General features: G+C 43.6%; 2 protein-coding genes across 29 annotated transcripts in view; one reads left to right on the top strand and one right to left on the bottom strand.

Annotated features, from left to right (window-relative positions):
- UBAC2 (UBA domain containing 2) overlaps positions 1-15,017 on the bottom strand; it is an 885,094-nt gene that overhangs the window by 506,831 nt on the left and 363,246 nt on the right. The window lies entirely within an intron of this gene.
- The window catches only part of DOCK9 (dedicator of cytokinesis 9), a 298,820-nt gene that overhangs the window by 209,000 nt on the left and 74,803 nt on the right, over positions 1-15,017 (top strand). For all 28 annotated transcript variants that reach the window (XR_007720659.1, XM_050765961.1, XM_050765940.1 and 25 more), the window contains 4 exons: positions 544-615; positions 11,982-12,128; positions 12,347-12,430; positions 12,837-12,948. Coding sequence is in view for 27 of the 28 variants with exons in the window: in XM_050765961.1 (XP_050621918.1) it covers positions 544-615; positions 11,982-12,128; positions 12,347-12,430; positions 12,837-12,948 (415 nt within the window). In the remaining variant the exon portion in view is untranslated. The remainder of the gene's footprint in view (positions 1-543; positions 616-11,981; positions 12,129-12,346; positions 12,431-12,836; positions 12,949-15,017) is intronic.

The following is a 15,017-nucleotide window of genomic DNA, read 5'->3' as shown; positions in this document are numbered from 1 at the left end:
CATACAGCCTTTCTGAGTGCTCTTAGAGACAATCACCACCCCCTAAAAAGGGGTAGCAGAGTTTGTTCTCTGATACCAACTTTTCTGATTGTGTCTTGAGAGAAGAGCTGCAAAGCATCACTGTGTTCAGAGTTTCATTGGCTCTTGAGGATTAATAGTCATTATGTTCAAGTCAATGATGAAGGTCACTGACTTAGAGATACTAACGACAGGTGTCACCAAGCAGAGGTCAGTAAAGGGGAAAGACGACGCCCGTAACTCCGCAGAGCCTCTTGCTGGTTGTGCCACGCTGCGCACAGGCGTCCAGTTTCCCGGCAGGATGCAGCTCTCTGTTGCTGAACTTGTGCAAGCAGACGACGTCCGCCGTTCTCCTCTTGGCTCTGATCGTAATGTCCCAAGAGGTGCAGCTGTGTTTTAGGGTCACACCTGGTTTGTGTCAGTAACATCGTCAGCCTGAGAGAGTTCACGTCTCACCTACTAATTTGTTGTTCTTACTGGGTCCTGTTCTTTTTTCTTACTGGGTCCTGTTCTTTTTTCTTTTAGTATTCATGGTTTTTCTTTGATGTACTGATCAAATCCATGGCTCAGCATTTGATAGAGAACTCCAAAGTTAAGGTATGTTACTTCAAGTGAAGCTTGTGTTCTTAGGGGAAAAAAAAATCTCTTTCGTTGGTTTGTAGCTAACGTTTCTTCATGCTTTCTCTGTGCCAGTTACAGGACTGTTCTAAGTGCTTTACAAGTAATAAATCATTTTAGCTTCATAACAGCCCTGTGAGGGAAGTACTGTTCTTACCTATTTTATAGATGGGGAAACTGAGGCCAGCATGCTTGAGTTACTTGCTCAAGGTCATGCTACCAGTGAGTGGAGCAGCCAGGTTTTGAGTCCAGTCTGGCCCCAAAGGCTGTATTCCTGAAATCACTTAGTTATTAACCCAAAGAAAAATATGTCTTTTCCTTTGACTAGCTTAGAAATCTTCACATTTGTTGAAATGTAAATTGTGGTTTCAGCATAAATTTAAAGTGTCATTACCCAGCATTTATTAAGTGTCTGGACCATCGTAGACATTTATCAGGGTCTTAGATGGGAGTATCTCACCAATCTAATGTTCTCCAAAACCAATCAATCAATAGACTCTGAGATCATCCATCTCGTTGGGGCAAATGCACAGCCTCAAATTTCTTCCCTGCCCCAGCGTCCCCTTGTGGTGAAGCCTGGACGTGTGTTCCTTTCTGACCGTGGGTCCCCCCTGCTTTCCCTGGTTCCCACTGGGCTCAGCCCTGAGATAACTAGTCTTGTGTTGGGACTGGTGCCCGTTGAGGTGTGGTTGGCCACCCCAGGCTCTCTGAGGCTCAAGGTAGGTAAGTTTCTATAAAGTTCCAATGCAGTAAACAGAAGTGGCAATGTCACTTTCTCATTTTGAAGTTTCCAGGGCTCCTCTGAGACCTGCAGAGTCCTGGAGTTGTTCTTGTGACAGTGAAGTAGTGTCGCTGTTTGGAGGCAGGGTCCGGTTGAAGTATTACAGAAGGAGCTTGTGCAGGGAGCGGGTGGTGCTGGGCACTGTCTCACAATGAACACTTGTGCTACAATCCTCGTAGGCAGGAGAGGGGATAGGGAGGGGGAGAGAGGGGCAGAATCTAGGCCTCCTGCACAAGGGATCTGGGTTCTCCGAGGAAGCCTTGGAAAGCATGCTAGATTTTGCTGGCAGAAGGTTGATGGTTCAGACCTAAAGCCCTCCTTTTCCTTCCATAAAGCAGACACTGGGCCTGGCCAGGTGGTTTCTCCTTTTCTTTTCTCTCTCTCTTTTGAATCCAGTTTAAAGCTTCTGATTTTAGTGCATAGGGAGATGCCAGATGGAAGTGGGCCCTGCCTTCTGTGGAGAAATGCTCCATCTAAATCATGCCAGAGCAGCCTGCCAAGGAAAAATCTAGCAGATTGTCTGCTTGGCAGTACGCAGCTAAGTGTGTGTGCACATGCACACAGACACACACATCATGTAGATATATTACTTTTCTGTTAAAAAATGTTGTCTCACTGATATGTGGGAGCTAAAAAAGTGGATTGGATGAAGATAGAGACTGGGAAAGAAAGGGAGGAGGTGATGGGGGAGAAAAAGATTATGAATGTGTTTATTATCACTGAACTGTACACTTAAAACTAGTAATAATGGTAAATTATATATATATTTTTATGTTCTATACAGAATAGGATTATAGCCTGTGTTCGTTTGCTAGGGTTGCCATAATAAAGTACCACAGACTGACTGGCTTAAACAATAGAAATTTATTTTATAACAATTGAGATGCTGAAAGTCCTGGGTCAAGCTGTCCATGTGGCTGGTTTCTTCTGAGGCCTCTCTCCTTGGCTTGTAGATGCCGCCTTCTGTGCGTGTCTGTGTCCTAATCTCTTCTTATGCGGACGCCAGTCTTACTGGATTAAGAACTACCCTAATGACCTCACATTACCTTCATCACCTCTTTTAAAACCTCGGCCCAAAGTGCAGTCGTATTTGGAAGTATTAGGGGTTAGGACTTCAACACATGAATTTGAGGGGGGCACAGTTCAGCCTATAACAAGGTGCCAGTGGATTTTTAAATTATTTTTGGATCTAAATAAATGTCATCCCTTCAAAGCAGTGGTAACTTGATTATATTCAAAATATAACCAATTCATTCTGCAACTACTCATTGAGCCCCTACTATGTTTGAGGTGCCAAGGATGACAAAGTTCAATGCATCATCATTTGTGCTCTCCAGGAGTTCAGGTGGGAAAGTGTACATTTCGTTCAGCGGCTACCCTACCTCATGACGAGTGCTCTGAAGAGATAGGCACAACGTGCTCAGGAGTGTGGGGAATCTGGGAAGACCACCTGGAAGAGGCGTCCGTTGCAGTGGGTTCTGATGAGTAAACAGGAGTTGGCTAGGTGAAGAAGAAGAATGAGGACTAGGTGGAGAGAGTTGTGTTGGCAAAAGCTTGAGACCCAGCACCACAGTTCAGGGAACTATATGAACATAAGGCTTTTCTGCCTTATGACTGCAAGGAAGACCACATGAGAGATGGTCAAGGAGGTCACGAACACTTCCAGGAATACTCACAAGAAGGATATTCAACATCAAGAGCCAATGACACCTTTCTGAGGATTGCATTAGAAAATAAGTAAAGGAATTTACTTGCATATGTTTGTTCTCAAGATGTCAAATTAAACCACAGCTCTTTTAGGGTGGTCATGACCTGAAACGTATCTTCTGTTCCAGCTCCTCCCCTGCCTCACAGAGGTAGAGACAGAAGTGTAGACTGTGAAGTGACCTGCCCAGGGTCACACAATGGAGCAGAGCCAAGAACTTGTGGCAGAGTCCCAATGGGCCTCTCCTAGGGGTGCTGCCATTTCCGGCCTTTTAACATGATTTGTCAACACCTCTGCTCTGGGAAATGGTTTGTTTTTGGAACTTAACACAAACCACCCAAATGCTACCATGTACAACCTTTTCTCTAAGTTAATTACATCTTGGCCCTAAAACAATATTCAGAGAGTTTTTTTTTAAAGTGCTTAAGAGGAAACACTGGTATCCCAAAGGAGAAAGCTTAACCGTAACATAATTTACTATAAAAAGAGATTCACAAACACCTGCTTACCACCTTGGAGGGTTCAACATTTTCGCTTTGAGAGCCCTGCCCTCTGGCCTCTGCTTCCCTGGCCCTGCAGACACCCTGCTGTTCTTTCCCCTCATCACACATTGTTGAGCTGAGAACTCCTCTGACATTTTCCTAAAGCCTTCATTCAGTGTGTCTCATAAGAGTAATGAGTTTTGTGTTTGAATTAGTTGTTTTTGTGTTTGTCTTATTTACATCTGAAGAGTTTTATGTCCAAATTCCTTGTTTTAGTCTTCTGAATTTATGAATATTCGCCATTCCTATACCATTTGTGATTTCCAAAACTTTGGTCTCATCCCCTTAGGGTTTTTGATATTTTTAGGCCAAAATTATTAATTTATTCTGACCTTAATATTTTTTGCTCTGGTTGCCCAGGCTGGCGTGCTGTGGTGCAATCTGGGCTCACTGCAACCTCCACCTCCTGGGTTCAAGCGTTTCTCCTGCCTTAGCCTCCCAAGTAGCTGAGATTACAGGCATGTGTCACCACGCCCAGCTAATTTTATATTTTTAATAGAGACAGGGTTTCACCATGTTGGTCAGGTTGGTCTCAAACTCCTGACTTCAGGTGATCCACCCACCTTGGCCTCCTAAAGTACTGGGATTACAAGTGTGAGCCACCGCGCCCAGCCGGGGAGTCTTTCTTAAAGTGCCATGACGAGGCACACACCAGTGTTGTAGGAGCACCTGGGCCCTGGATTCATAAGAGCCAGATAATGCTTTCAGTGCCGATTAAAGTGTTCTACCCAAGGATGTCTACACGTGCATATTGTGTATTAAGCTGATGCTTTCAGTGTATAATTTGTGTCCTTCTTGGTGGTAGTCGAGTGAGTCCATTCAATGCATATTTACATGGAGGGACATGGCACAGCGTATGCTTACTTCCAGTGCTGCACTCCTGCTGAAGGTGGAAGTGGCCACCTTCTTGTCCCCAGCCAACCAAACTCTACATTGTTACATTACTGAGGAAGGGTGTGAATCAGAGCCCCTTGGAACTAGCATCTAAAATAAGTAATTTTCTTACTACAGCAGATGGACCTGCAGAGTATGGATAGATTGTGTATGACTGTGCCAGACTCTAGTTTCATAGGTGACATGTGCTTGGAAGTTACAGGTGACATTTGAGAAAAATGTAAAGCAGACATCATCAAGGTCTGTGGAGGAGTCCTCTCCCCACTCTCTGCCCCTATGGTCAACAGTTTGTCGGTGTTTCTTTTCCACCATGTATATTTAGCAGCTGTAATTTCAGCAGACTCCTTTTGCATTTCCTTTCCTCCCACACAGAGTGAAGCACATTGCTGGCATTCCACAGGTATACTGGAAGAAAGGAGATTGGAAAACCTAGCATAGGGTAGGGTGAATATATGCCCTTAAGTATTGCTTGTTTAACCTCCGACCATTTTCTAGCTTAATTGAAAAAGAAAAGAATAAAGTGAAAGAAGGAGGGTATGGCTCATATTCTAAATGGACTGTTTGAACTTCCCCTTAACCAAATTTGTAAACACTCTACGAATGTGATAGGTAGAATGTTAATATGCATATGTTACCCTCGAGTGTTTTGAACAGTTGTTTATAATGTCCAAAGCATTGAGGAAAAATGCAAATGGAGTTGAGAGTGAACCCTTAACCTTGAAGCTGACCTAGTCATTGGAGAAAGAAGACATTCAGCTTGGAACATTTAGAGCAGAGTGCAGGAAGGTGTATATGTGAGCTTCAACAATCATAGATTTATGTGGGGATACAGGTGGAACTTTACCTGGGCCTTGCAGGATACCACAATCTAGGGATAGGAGAATGAGTACCAGGCAGAGGAAATACCTCAGGCCCAGGTAAGGCCTCTGGGGCAGAGTTCAGGCTGGATAGATTGAGATTAGAGGGGAAAGATTAAAAAACAAGGTTAGCTCAGAAACAAAGATGAGATTATGGGGAGCTGTGCAGCCAAGCAGCAGACGAATTGGTAGAGACCTAGAGAGGCAGAGTAGGTTCTTTAGTAGGAGTGGCAAGATGACAGAGAGTATAAAGATTAGCAGAGTGGCTTGGAAGCTTTCATATCAATAAGTCTGCTTATCCCCTGAAGTATAAATAGCATATGGAACAGATTCACCAGACATTTTAAATTATGACTTATTTTTATTTTTTTTAGCTCCGTAACTGCAATAATATGAAATGGCATTTTATGGTGATGCTGATGAAGATCTGGCATTGGGGGGATCAGGTGGGATTGGGGATGAGGATGGAGAGCATTATGAATGAGTAAGGGAGATTATTCAGACAGAACCATTCATTCAGCCCTGCAGTGCCACCTCTAAATATCTGCTGAAGAGAAATGAAAGATGTATCCATGTAAAGGCCTAAATGCAAATGTCCACAGTAGCTTTATTCATAATAATCAAAAACTAGAAACAACCCAAATGTCCATCAGCTGGTAAATGTATAGACAAATTGTGATAACTCCACACAATAGAACGCTACTTAGCAATAAAACGGCACAAAGTAGTGAGTCATGCAATAGCATGGTTGGATCTCAAAAGCATTCTGTGAACTGAGAGAAGTTAGACCCAAAAGACTACATACCATTTGGGTCCATATCCTGTATGTGACGTTATGGAAAAAGAAAAACTACAGAGCACAGAGCAGCCCAGTGGTTGCCCAGGACTGGAGGTGGGGATGGGGACAGCAGATGTACTTTCTCTTCTTGACTGTGGTGATAGTTACAGTCGTATTCACTTGTCATGACTCATCAAACTGTAGACTTTCCAAGTTGGAATTTTATGGTATGTAAATTATACCTCAGTAAACCTAACTGAAACAAAACAGAGCACAGTAAGGTCAGATTTGAGTGGGGGAAGAAAGGCCACCTAGATATTCAGCGTGAGATCATAGAAGAAGGAGCTTTTGAGAGAGGCAGTAGAGTAGAGGACTCGGTTTACCAGGGAAGATGCAAGGTTATGAGTTCGGCTTGGGATGTCATATGCTTAGGGTTGTGGGTTCAGTGGCTATGACAGAGACCTGAAGTAACAGGGAGTTAAACGGGAAGGTAAAAGTTTCTTTCTTTTTACTTGAGAAACCCAAGCTCATAAGAGGCTTCTGTTCCACAGTTATGAGAGGCCTCCATCTTGTTTGCCCCCTGGAGTGCTGCTCCTCCTTTTGATCTAACTGGGTTCACCACCACATCCATGCTGGAGCCAGTAGGGAGGGGAAGATGCACCTTTCCCTTTAAGGATATGACCCAGAATTTGCACTGCCACATCACTGCCACTGCTATCATATTGGCTAGAGTTAGCCATGACTGTACCTAGCTGCAAGGGATGCTGGTAAATGTAGTCTTTACTTTGGGTATCCATGAACCTAGTTAAAAGTTGAGGTTCTATTACCATGAGAGGGAAGAGAGAACAGATACTGGGAAGTCACCAGCCATTGTTCCACAAGGGGCCGAGGCACAGCCAAACACATTTCCAGTTGGCAGGTGAAGGCTCAGCCTTGGACAGGGAAGAGAACAGACAGAACTAAAGAAATAGATTTGTGAGTACCAATCTGCTGAAACCATAAGCCTAAGCTTTTCTCTGGGGAAAAGTGTGTGTGTGACGTAATGTTGAGAAGAGAGAGAAGGAAGGAAGCATCTTGGTCCACAGTGGAACTCTAAGTAAGAGAGGTGAGCAAGGTGCTGGAGAGGCCTCAAGCCTCCTCCTCAATCATCATGGAGTCCCACATCCCCCAGCAGCAAGCCTGCTGCAGCTTCCTTGCCACCCTTCGTCACTGGCAGGGAGCAGCCATGTGAGGCATGGAGGCACGGGTGGCCTTGTTACAAATGCAGCTGTAGATTCCACAGCATAGTGGTGGGGCCAGGAGTTAATTATGTTACCTGCAACTGAAGATGTGAGGTGCCATTCTCATTGTGCCAGCAGGGCAGAGAGTGAGGTAAACATGGTGATCTTTGGGATGAAAATGATGAGGAGGTAGGAAGAATGGAGTTGGTAGACTGGGTGCGATGGCTCACATCTGTAATCCCAGCACTTGGGAGGCCCAGCTGGGAGAATCGCTTGAGCCCAGGAGTTCAAGACCAGCCTGAGCAACATAGTGAGACCTCACCTCTGCAAAAGGTGAACAAAATTAGCTGGGGATGGTGACACATGCCTATTACCCAGCTACTCAGGAGACTGAGGTGAGAGGATCGCTTGAGCCCAGGAGGATGAGGCTACAGTGAGCTGTGATTGTGCCACTGCACTCCAGCCTGGGTGACAGACTGAGACCTTGTCTCAAAAACAAAACAGAACAAAAAAGCACAAAAAGCAAAACAAAACAAAAAACAAATTGTAGAAGAAAATGAGAGAAAGAGGAAATAACATAGGGATCTTGATAAAAGGGGAGTAACCAGAATGCAGGGAAATGTCATTGGTAAATTTCTTCTCAGCCCTATTACTTTTGTTGTTTGCTAAGCCCCAAAGAGGAAGTTTCTTAATTAAAAGTCTTACTTACCTCGGAAAGCAGTAAAATAGCCCATAGAGAAGAGGCCTCTGAACGACACCAGAGAGTGGAAGAACACGGTGCAGAACAAAGAAGTGAACATTTGAAGACCATTCTGAAGTCCTCACCCATGAAGCAATGATTGGGCAGCACGGCTGTGGGAGAGCAGATGACCTGTAGGGCAGGGAGTAGCCCATCCTGGGTCTCTGTGAAGGTCTGGCTGTTAACCGCAGCGTCCACGGGGGCCTCCACAGCCAGGCTGGGTGTGGGTCCTCAGGGAGATCCCGTTCAGTCAAGGAGCCAGTTGGTAGGCGCTGAGCAGCCAGTGGGCAGCACAGAAGTGTGGCTCGCAGAGGATGGGGGCACGGCACCCAGCATGTGGCTGGAGAGGCTGATCTTGTGAGGACATGTGCTAGGCAGGCTGACCCCACACAGGCAGCACCTGTCAGGTGGTGCCAGGACAGAAAGAGACGCTGTGGTGCAGCGCAGCGCACAGCAAGAGATCCTCCAGCAGGACGTGGCAGGGAGTTGGGGCTGGTTTGGCTGAGAAGTCCCTTAGTGTCTCGGCGTCCTCTTCTCCAGGCCCCTATCAGGTACTCACTACCTGAGCATCATCTTAGATTTTCCTCTTCTATTTCAGTTTGCAGTAATCTCCATAAAAACATTCTATTGCTTAGGTCTTTATTACCTTGAAATGTGTATCACACCTCGTAAAAAGGCTTTAGTTTGTTTTATTGCCAATTAGGACTCTTCACAATAGCTATTTGCCTCTGCAGGGAGAACTTCATTTCAGCCTTCAAAGGCGTGAGTTGTCATTGCCTAGTCACTGAACAACACTAATGATGGGTTGGTATGTAGATTATCCATCATTCTTCTCCATGTATTCTTTCTTTTTAATACAAACATTTTACTATGTTTTCTAATAAGTGCAGAAGGAGAGGGATTGGCCTCCCCACTTGCCAGTGTTCTACTGCCCTTGCTTGATACATACCCACCCTCGCATGTTTACCTTACAGTGTTTTTAAAGCCGTTCCCAGATATTTTCTCACTCCATCTTAGACACTTTAGCATGTCATCTCTAACAGCTAAGCCTTTAAAAAAGATATAACCACCAACATTATCACACCACACAAAATTAGCAAAACTTCTTTATTATCATCTAACACCCAGTCTATATTCAGTTTGCCCCAGGTGTCTCGAAAATGTCATTCTATAGTTGGGTTTGTCTGCTTCTGGATCTAAACAAAGTTCACACATTGCATTTAGTTGCTGTGTTTCTGAAGTTTCTTTGATTCTTAAACTGTTCTCTTTTCATCGTTTGGCCTTTTTTTTTTTTTTTGGCAATGTATTTGTTGAAGAAGTGGGTCATGTGTCCAGCACAATGTCCCACAGTTTAGATTTGGCTGATGGTAGCCTCACCATGTTACATGCATGGTTCTCTGTCCCCCGTGTTCCCTGTGAACTTGTGGTTGGATCTAGAGACTTAATTTGATTCAGGTTTGATTTTTTTTTTTTTTTCTGGCGAAGAATACCTCATAGCTGTTACTATTACGTCACATCAGGAGGCATATATGCCCAGCTGTTCTACTTTTAGTTATAATAATGTTGATTAATAGGTTTACATGGTGCCCACTCAACCTGTCCATGATAGAGTTCTCCGCCTACTTTTCCTGGTTTTAGCAGCCATTGACTCAGCCCCATCGTGAAGGCCTCAAGCTTTTCTTGGGACCTCTTTTTCAGGAGCAGCCAGCTTGGGTAGCTAGCAGTCATGCCTGGGGTTAGAGTTGGCCTTGCCTGCAGTCTTGGAAATTGGTCGTCTATTGATGCTGTCATCTCAGGATATAGAGTTATTGGTCGCACATATGCAACAAAATCCCTTTGGAGTTTCACATTTTGCCATTCTGTTTTTTCAAGTTGGTGAACTTCACATTTTTATTACTGATCCTTTCTTTCCTCACTGGATTCTTGACGCTATGTAAGTTTATAAACATTTCCTCGTTATTGGTTTGAGAATTGAAATTGTTAAAAGCTGGTATTTCAAATATTCCTAATAGGTTCTGGCATTTAATTCATAAGATAATGCCTGCTGTCATGTCAGAAATGTCTAGGTTCCAGTTCCCAGTTTTAGAAAATACTGTTTGGTTGATACTGGGACATTGGTTTGGTGCTCTAAAACAGGCCATAATAATAGTGGTTTAAATTTGACAGAAGGTTCATTTTTCTCTTGGACAATCATGAGCTGGTAGGCAGTTTGGAGAGCAGGGCAGTTAGTTCCCCAAGGTCGTTCAGTGACTCCAGCTCCTCCGATCCAGTTATCCAGCCTGCGATGTTAACCTCATCCACATGGCTGAGAAGCTGGCTCACTGCCACAGCGCAGTCCAGGCAGTGGCACAGGAAGGAACAAGGGAGGCCAGCGGCTCCTTTTAGGAGCATGGCCTGAACAAGGCACGCACCCCTTCCATAATTTGGTCATGTGGCTCATACCTAGTGGTTTAGACTGGAAAATGTAGTCTGGCTGGGCAGCCGTGTGCCCCTGTAAAACCGTTACTGTTCTGTTACTAAAAGGGGGAAGACAAGACAAGAACAGTTTTATTAAAGATCAATTAGTACTTTTTAGTGAGCTCTCCAAGCCTCAGTTTTCCGGTCTGTAGAATGGGGATGAAAATACTCCCTCTTGCGGCTGTTATAATTAAATGCATGAATGGATCAATGTAATGGAGCATCCTTCCTACTTCAGGCTCTCAGTAAATTATTCTATTTATAGACACAGGGGGAGTGCGGCTTCATGTAACAGAAAGTGCCCAAGTTTTGGATTCCATGGTAGACCTGGGTCTGAATCGTTGTTGTTAGTTGTGTGACCAAGGACACATGTACCTAACCTCTCTGACCCCTTTAACAAATGAGAATTAAACTTATAGGAGTATTACAAGAATTGAATGAAAAATTTCATACAAATATGTAGTACAGTGTCTGACATGTAGAAGATATATGTAAGTGTTAGCTAATTGCTAAGTAATCTGAGTAATTTTGTAGGTTCCTGTTGGGGAAAGATTACTATGTAAAGTTGATTGTAAGAAGACTGGTGCCAAGCAGTTTAAACTAATCATGCACAATCATCAAAACGTGTATTTTCAGTTTGAATATTTGGAGCTTAAATGTAAGCCAGTGCTTTCTAAAGAGATCTCTGAGAGGTATAGGCACCAGAATCATCAAAGATGCTCAGTAAAAATGCAGGTTTTTGCCCCTTCCCCCTGCACCCCCTGCCAGGCTCCTGACTCAGAATCTTTGGGAATGGATGCAGAATCTCTACCTTTTTACAAACATTTTTTAGGTGATCTTTATTACACTGAAGCTTGTGGTTCCAGTTTTAATCCACAGCACTTATTTGAAGTATTTGAACACTTGTACGGTACTTTGAAAGAAGGAGGGTTAATTCATTTTTTCTAATTTCAGATAAACAAGACTAGAACTCTGAGGTTTTATGAGGTTTTTTGAGACTGGGCCTTGCTTTGTCACCCTGGCTGGAGTGCAGTGGCTGATCCTGGTTCACTGCAGCCTTAGACTGCTGGGCTCCAGCAATCCTACCACCTCAGCCTCCTGAGTAACTGGGACTACAGGTGCACACCACCACACCCACCTAATTTTTGTACAGATGGAGTCTTGCTATGTTGCCTGGGCTGGTCTTAAATCCCTGGGCTCAAGTGATCCTCCCATCTTGGCCTCCCAAAGTGCTGGGGTTACAAGTGTGAGCCACCACACCCAGCAAGGAACTCTGGGTGTTTTAAGATGGACTCAGGGATGAGATGTTTTTTTTCCTCCCAAGTGATCGCAACTTATTAAATAATAAATGTTTGCTCTGAATTCTTTTTAGTTGCTGCGAAACCAGAGATTTCCTGCATCCTATCATCATGCAGTGGAAACCGTTGTAAATATGCTGATGCCACACATCACTCAGAAGTTTCGAGATAATCCAGAGGCATCTAAGAACGCAAATCATAGCCTTGCTGTCTTCATCAAGGTGGGGACGTGCAGGGAAGAGGATGTCAGTTATGGGACAAAGATGTGCTTTTTACGAGCTGTCTAGCAGAGTGACTAGAATAGAGTAGGTGCTCTGGCAGTGTTGATGGCATGTTTTTTATGTCAGTGGAAAAACTTATTAGCAATAAATGCTGCTTTGAATCCAAATTTCTGAAATGTTTGGACCTGAAATACCTTTTTGCTTGTTTTCCTCCACAGAGATGTTTCACCTTCATGGACAGGGGCTTTGTCTTCAAGCAGATCAACAACTACATTAGCTGCTTTGCTCCTGGAGACCCAAAGGTAATGCGGGGATTGTTACTGGTAACAGAAGTCACCATGTAGCTTTCTCTGGTAGAATTACCTTTTTCCTTTATTTTTTTTAAAAGCTCTGCCTTACTAATTTTTTTATTGTATTGAGCCTGTGTCTGTAATTATAAGCTACCTGAAATCCTTCATTGAAGTAGGAGGAACGTAAACAATAAATGCCCTAAAAACCAGTTGAAGACATTGTTTAATGAAATGTGTCCTTAGTTTTCAAATCAATCCCTGCAGCCATCCTGAAATCTGTACAATGCAATAGAATATGCAGTTCTAAGAAGGTCAAGAAGCTAATGACTATTTCTAACATACTATTGCTAATAGGTTTTTTAGAATCCTGTATAAAATATCCAGCTGGATATTTATAACTAAACACTTCTTCCTGCAGACCCTGTTTGAATACAAGTTTGAATTTCTCCGTGTAGTGTGCAACCATGAACATTATATTCCACTGAACTTACCAATGCCGTTTGGAAAAGGCAGGATTCAAAGATACCAAGGTAATCCATCTTTATATCCATTAACCTTTTCACAAAGAGAGACTTTTATTTTCAATAAGAAAAGATAATTGATTCAAACATGATATTTGAATTTTCTGATTTTTTATTGATTAATTTTTTTCTTAGAAATTTCTATTTCAAAAAATATTGATAAAATATGGGAACTTTTCAGCAAACTTATCAGACTACAGATCATGCCAGTATGGCTATTTCATTGAAAAATCCCTTTGCTTAAAGAAAAGAAATCTATTTCAGTTGCTATAGCTTATTTTTATTTGTTTCACTTTTCCTTTTTTCTTATGAATTAGCTTTTCTTTCACCAACTGTGGAGTCAAATGACACTCCTGTAGGTAGGTGTGGGGTGTGACGCGTGCTTTCTTGCATTTTCCTCCTCTAAAAAATAAAGAATGCAAGTGATGGCTGAACTGCTTCCATATGCTGTTCTGTTAAGCATTTCCTATATAATTTGATCAATTTTTTAAGCCGACCATAAATTAGTGATTTTTTCACTGGAGCTAAGACATTGCTGTAACATCCCAGGGAGGCATCTGGTTTTTTGCTCCTGAAGTCACTGGGTACTCTAGGATGTTTCTTTAAGAAGTAAAACAAACATCCCTGCTTCACCCCCAAAATTCATTATTCTATTTTCATAGCCCTTGTCCGTAGTGGTGGCAGTAATCAAAATCACAAGCAATGTGGCTTTTTTACATGCTTTTCATGTTTGTATGTTGAGTCTTTATTAATGTCCTGTATTATCTTGAAGTTTGAAGAGAGTTGAGCTCATAGAAATGTGTTTGTCTTCACTGAGTAAATCAAATTGAACAAATCAGTCTGTCAGGTCTGTCAAGCAATATTTATTGAGCTTAGTTCCTTGTATGTGCTCAGGTATTTTGTGCTAAAGGAGAGAAAAAGTGGAAGGATGCCACCAAACTGCTAGTGGCACCTGAATTAACTGCTTCTGAATTCCGAGAGAAACACACTAAGGCATTCGTTCAGAGACAAACAACTTCCCCCTAAACAGACTGGTACTGCCTTTTAAGGATCAGGCGGGGGGACTGTGGTCCTGGAGCTGGCATTCATGTGTTCAACAAATATTTACCCCGCACCAACTGTGTTGAGCTTCAGAATAAGTTATGTACAACCTGGATGATAATCCCCGGCTATTCTACATACACAAAATACATAGAATGTCAGACACTGATGCATCCTAAGGAGAACAAACAAAGCAAGGAAAGGAGATACGAAAAGGGGTGACATTTGAGACAGAGTGGCCAGATAACAGTTGGAAGAAGGTGAAGGGTGAGCCAAGCACCCACATATCTGGGGGAGAGTTTTTCTGGGCTGAGAGAACAGGTAGGTATTCAGTGTCCCCTGATCTAACCCTGGCCTCCCACCTCTGTGGTCTCACACCCCCTTATTCTACACATTCTAGGCATCCCTGCCGACTCCCAGCTCCTCAGACACATCATGCCACCCCTCCACCTCAAATAGCTCCCGCCTGTGGAATCCTCATTTTCCTCCCCAAGCCAGCCACTGCATACCTCCTGCATGGGGCCTCCCAGGGTCTCCTCACCCCCTTCCAGTTCCCCAACTGGAATTAACCACTCTCTCCTGCCCTGCGCCTCCAACCTCACCACAGCCTCAGCCAGTCTCCTGTACCTGGGGACTCTCCTTCCCTCCACCTGGTACAGAGCCCAGGGAGCTCTTTTTGCCCAGTGGCTGTGCGGTGGATGTGTGCTGATGCCCGTCTCACTATGACCCGGCAGGGCAGCACAAGCTCTTATAGACTTCTAGGGTATTTGGTAGCAAGACGGGCTTCGCTCAGTTGTGGGGGAACATGTGTGGGTAATTTGCCTTACTACACTGATAGGAATAAATGTTTTTTAGAATTTTCATTTTCTTTCTCCTCACTTACCTCCCACCCCCACCTTCACCTCCTTTCTTGTGTTAGTCCATTCGTGTTGCTCTAGAGGAATACCTGAGACTGGGTAATTTATAAAGAAAAGAGGGCCAGTGCAGTGGCTCGCACTTATAATCCCAGCACTTTGGGAGGCTGAGCTGGGAGCATC

Source organism: Macaca thibetana, chromosome 17, assembly GCF_024542745.1.
Source record: "Macaca thibetana thibetana isolate TM-01 chromosome 17, ASM2454274v1, whole genome shotgun sequence".
In the NCBI taxonomy this organism is placed as follows: Eukaryota; Metazoa; Chordata; class Mammalia; order Primates; family Cercopithecidae; genus Macaca; species Macaca thibetana.
The sequence above is the reverse complement of the archived record's forward strand: the minus strand, read 5'-3'. Positions and strand labels throughout refer to the sequence as shown.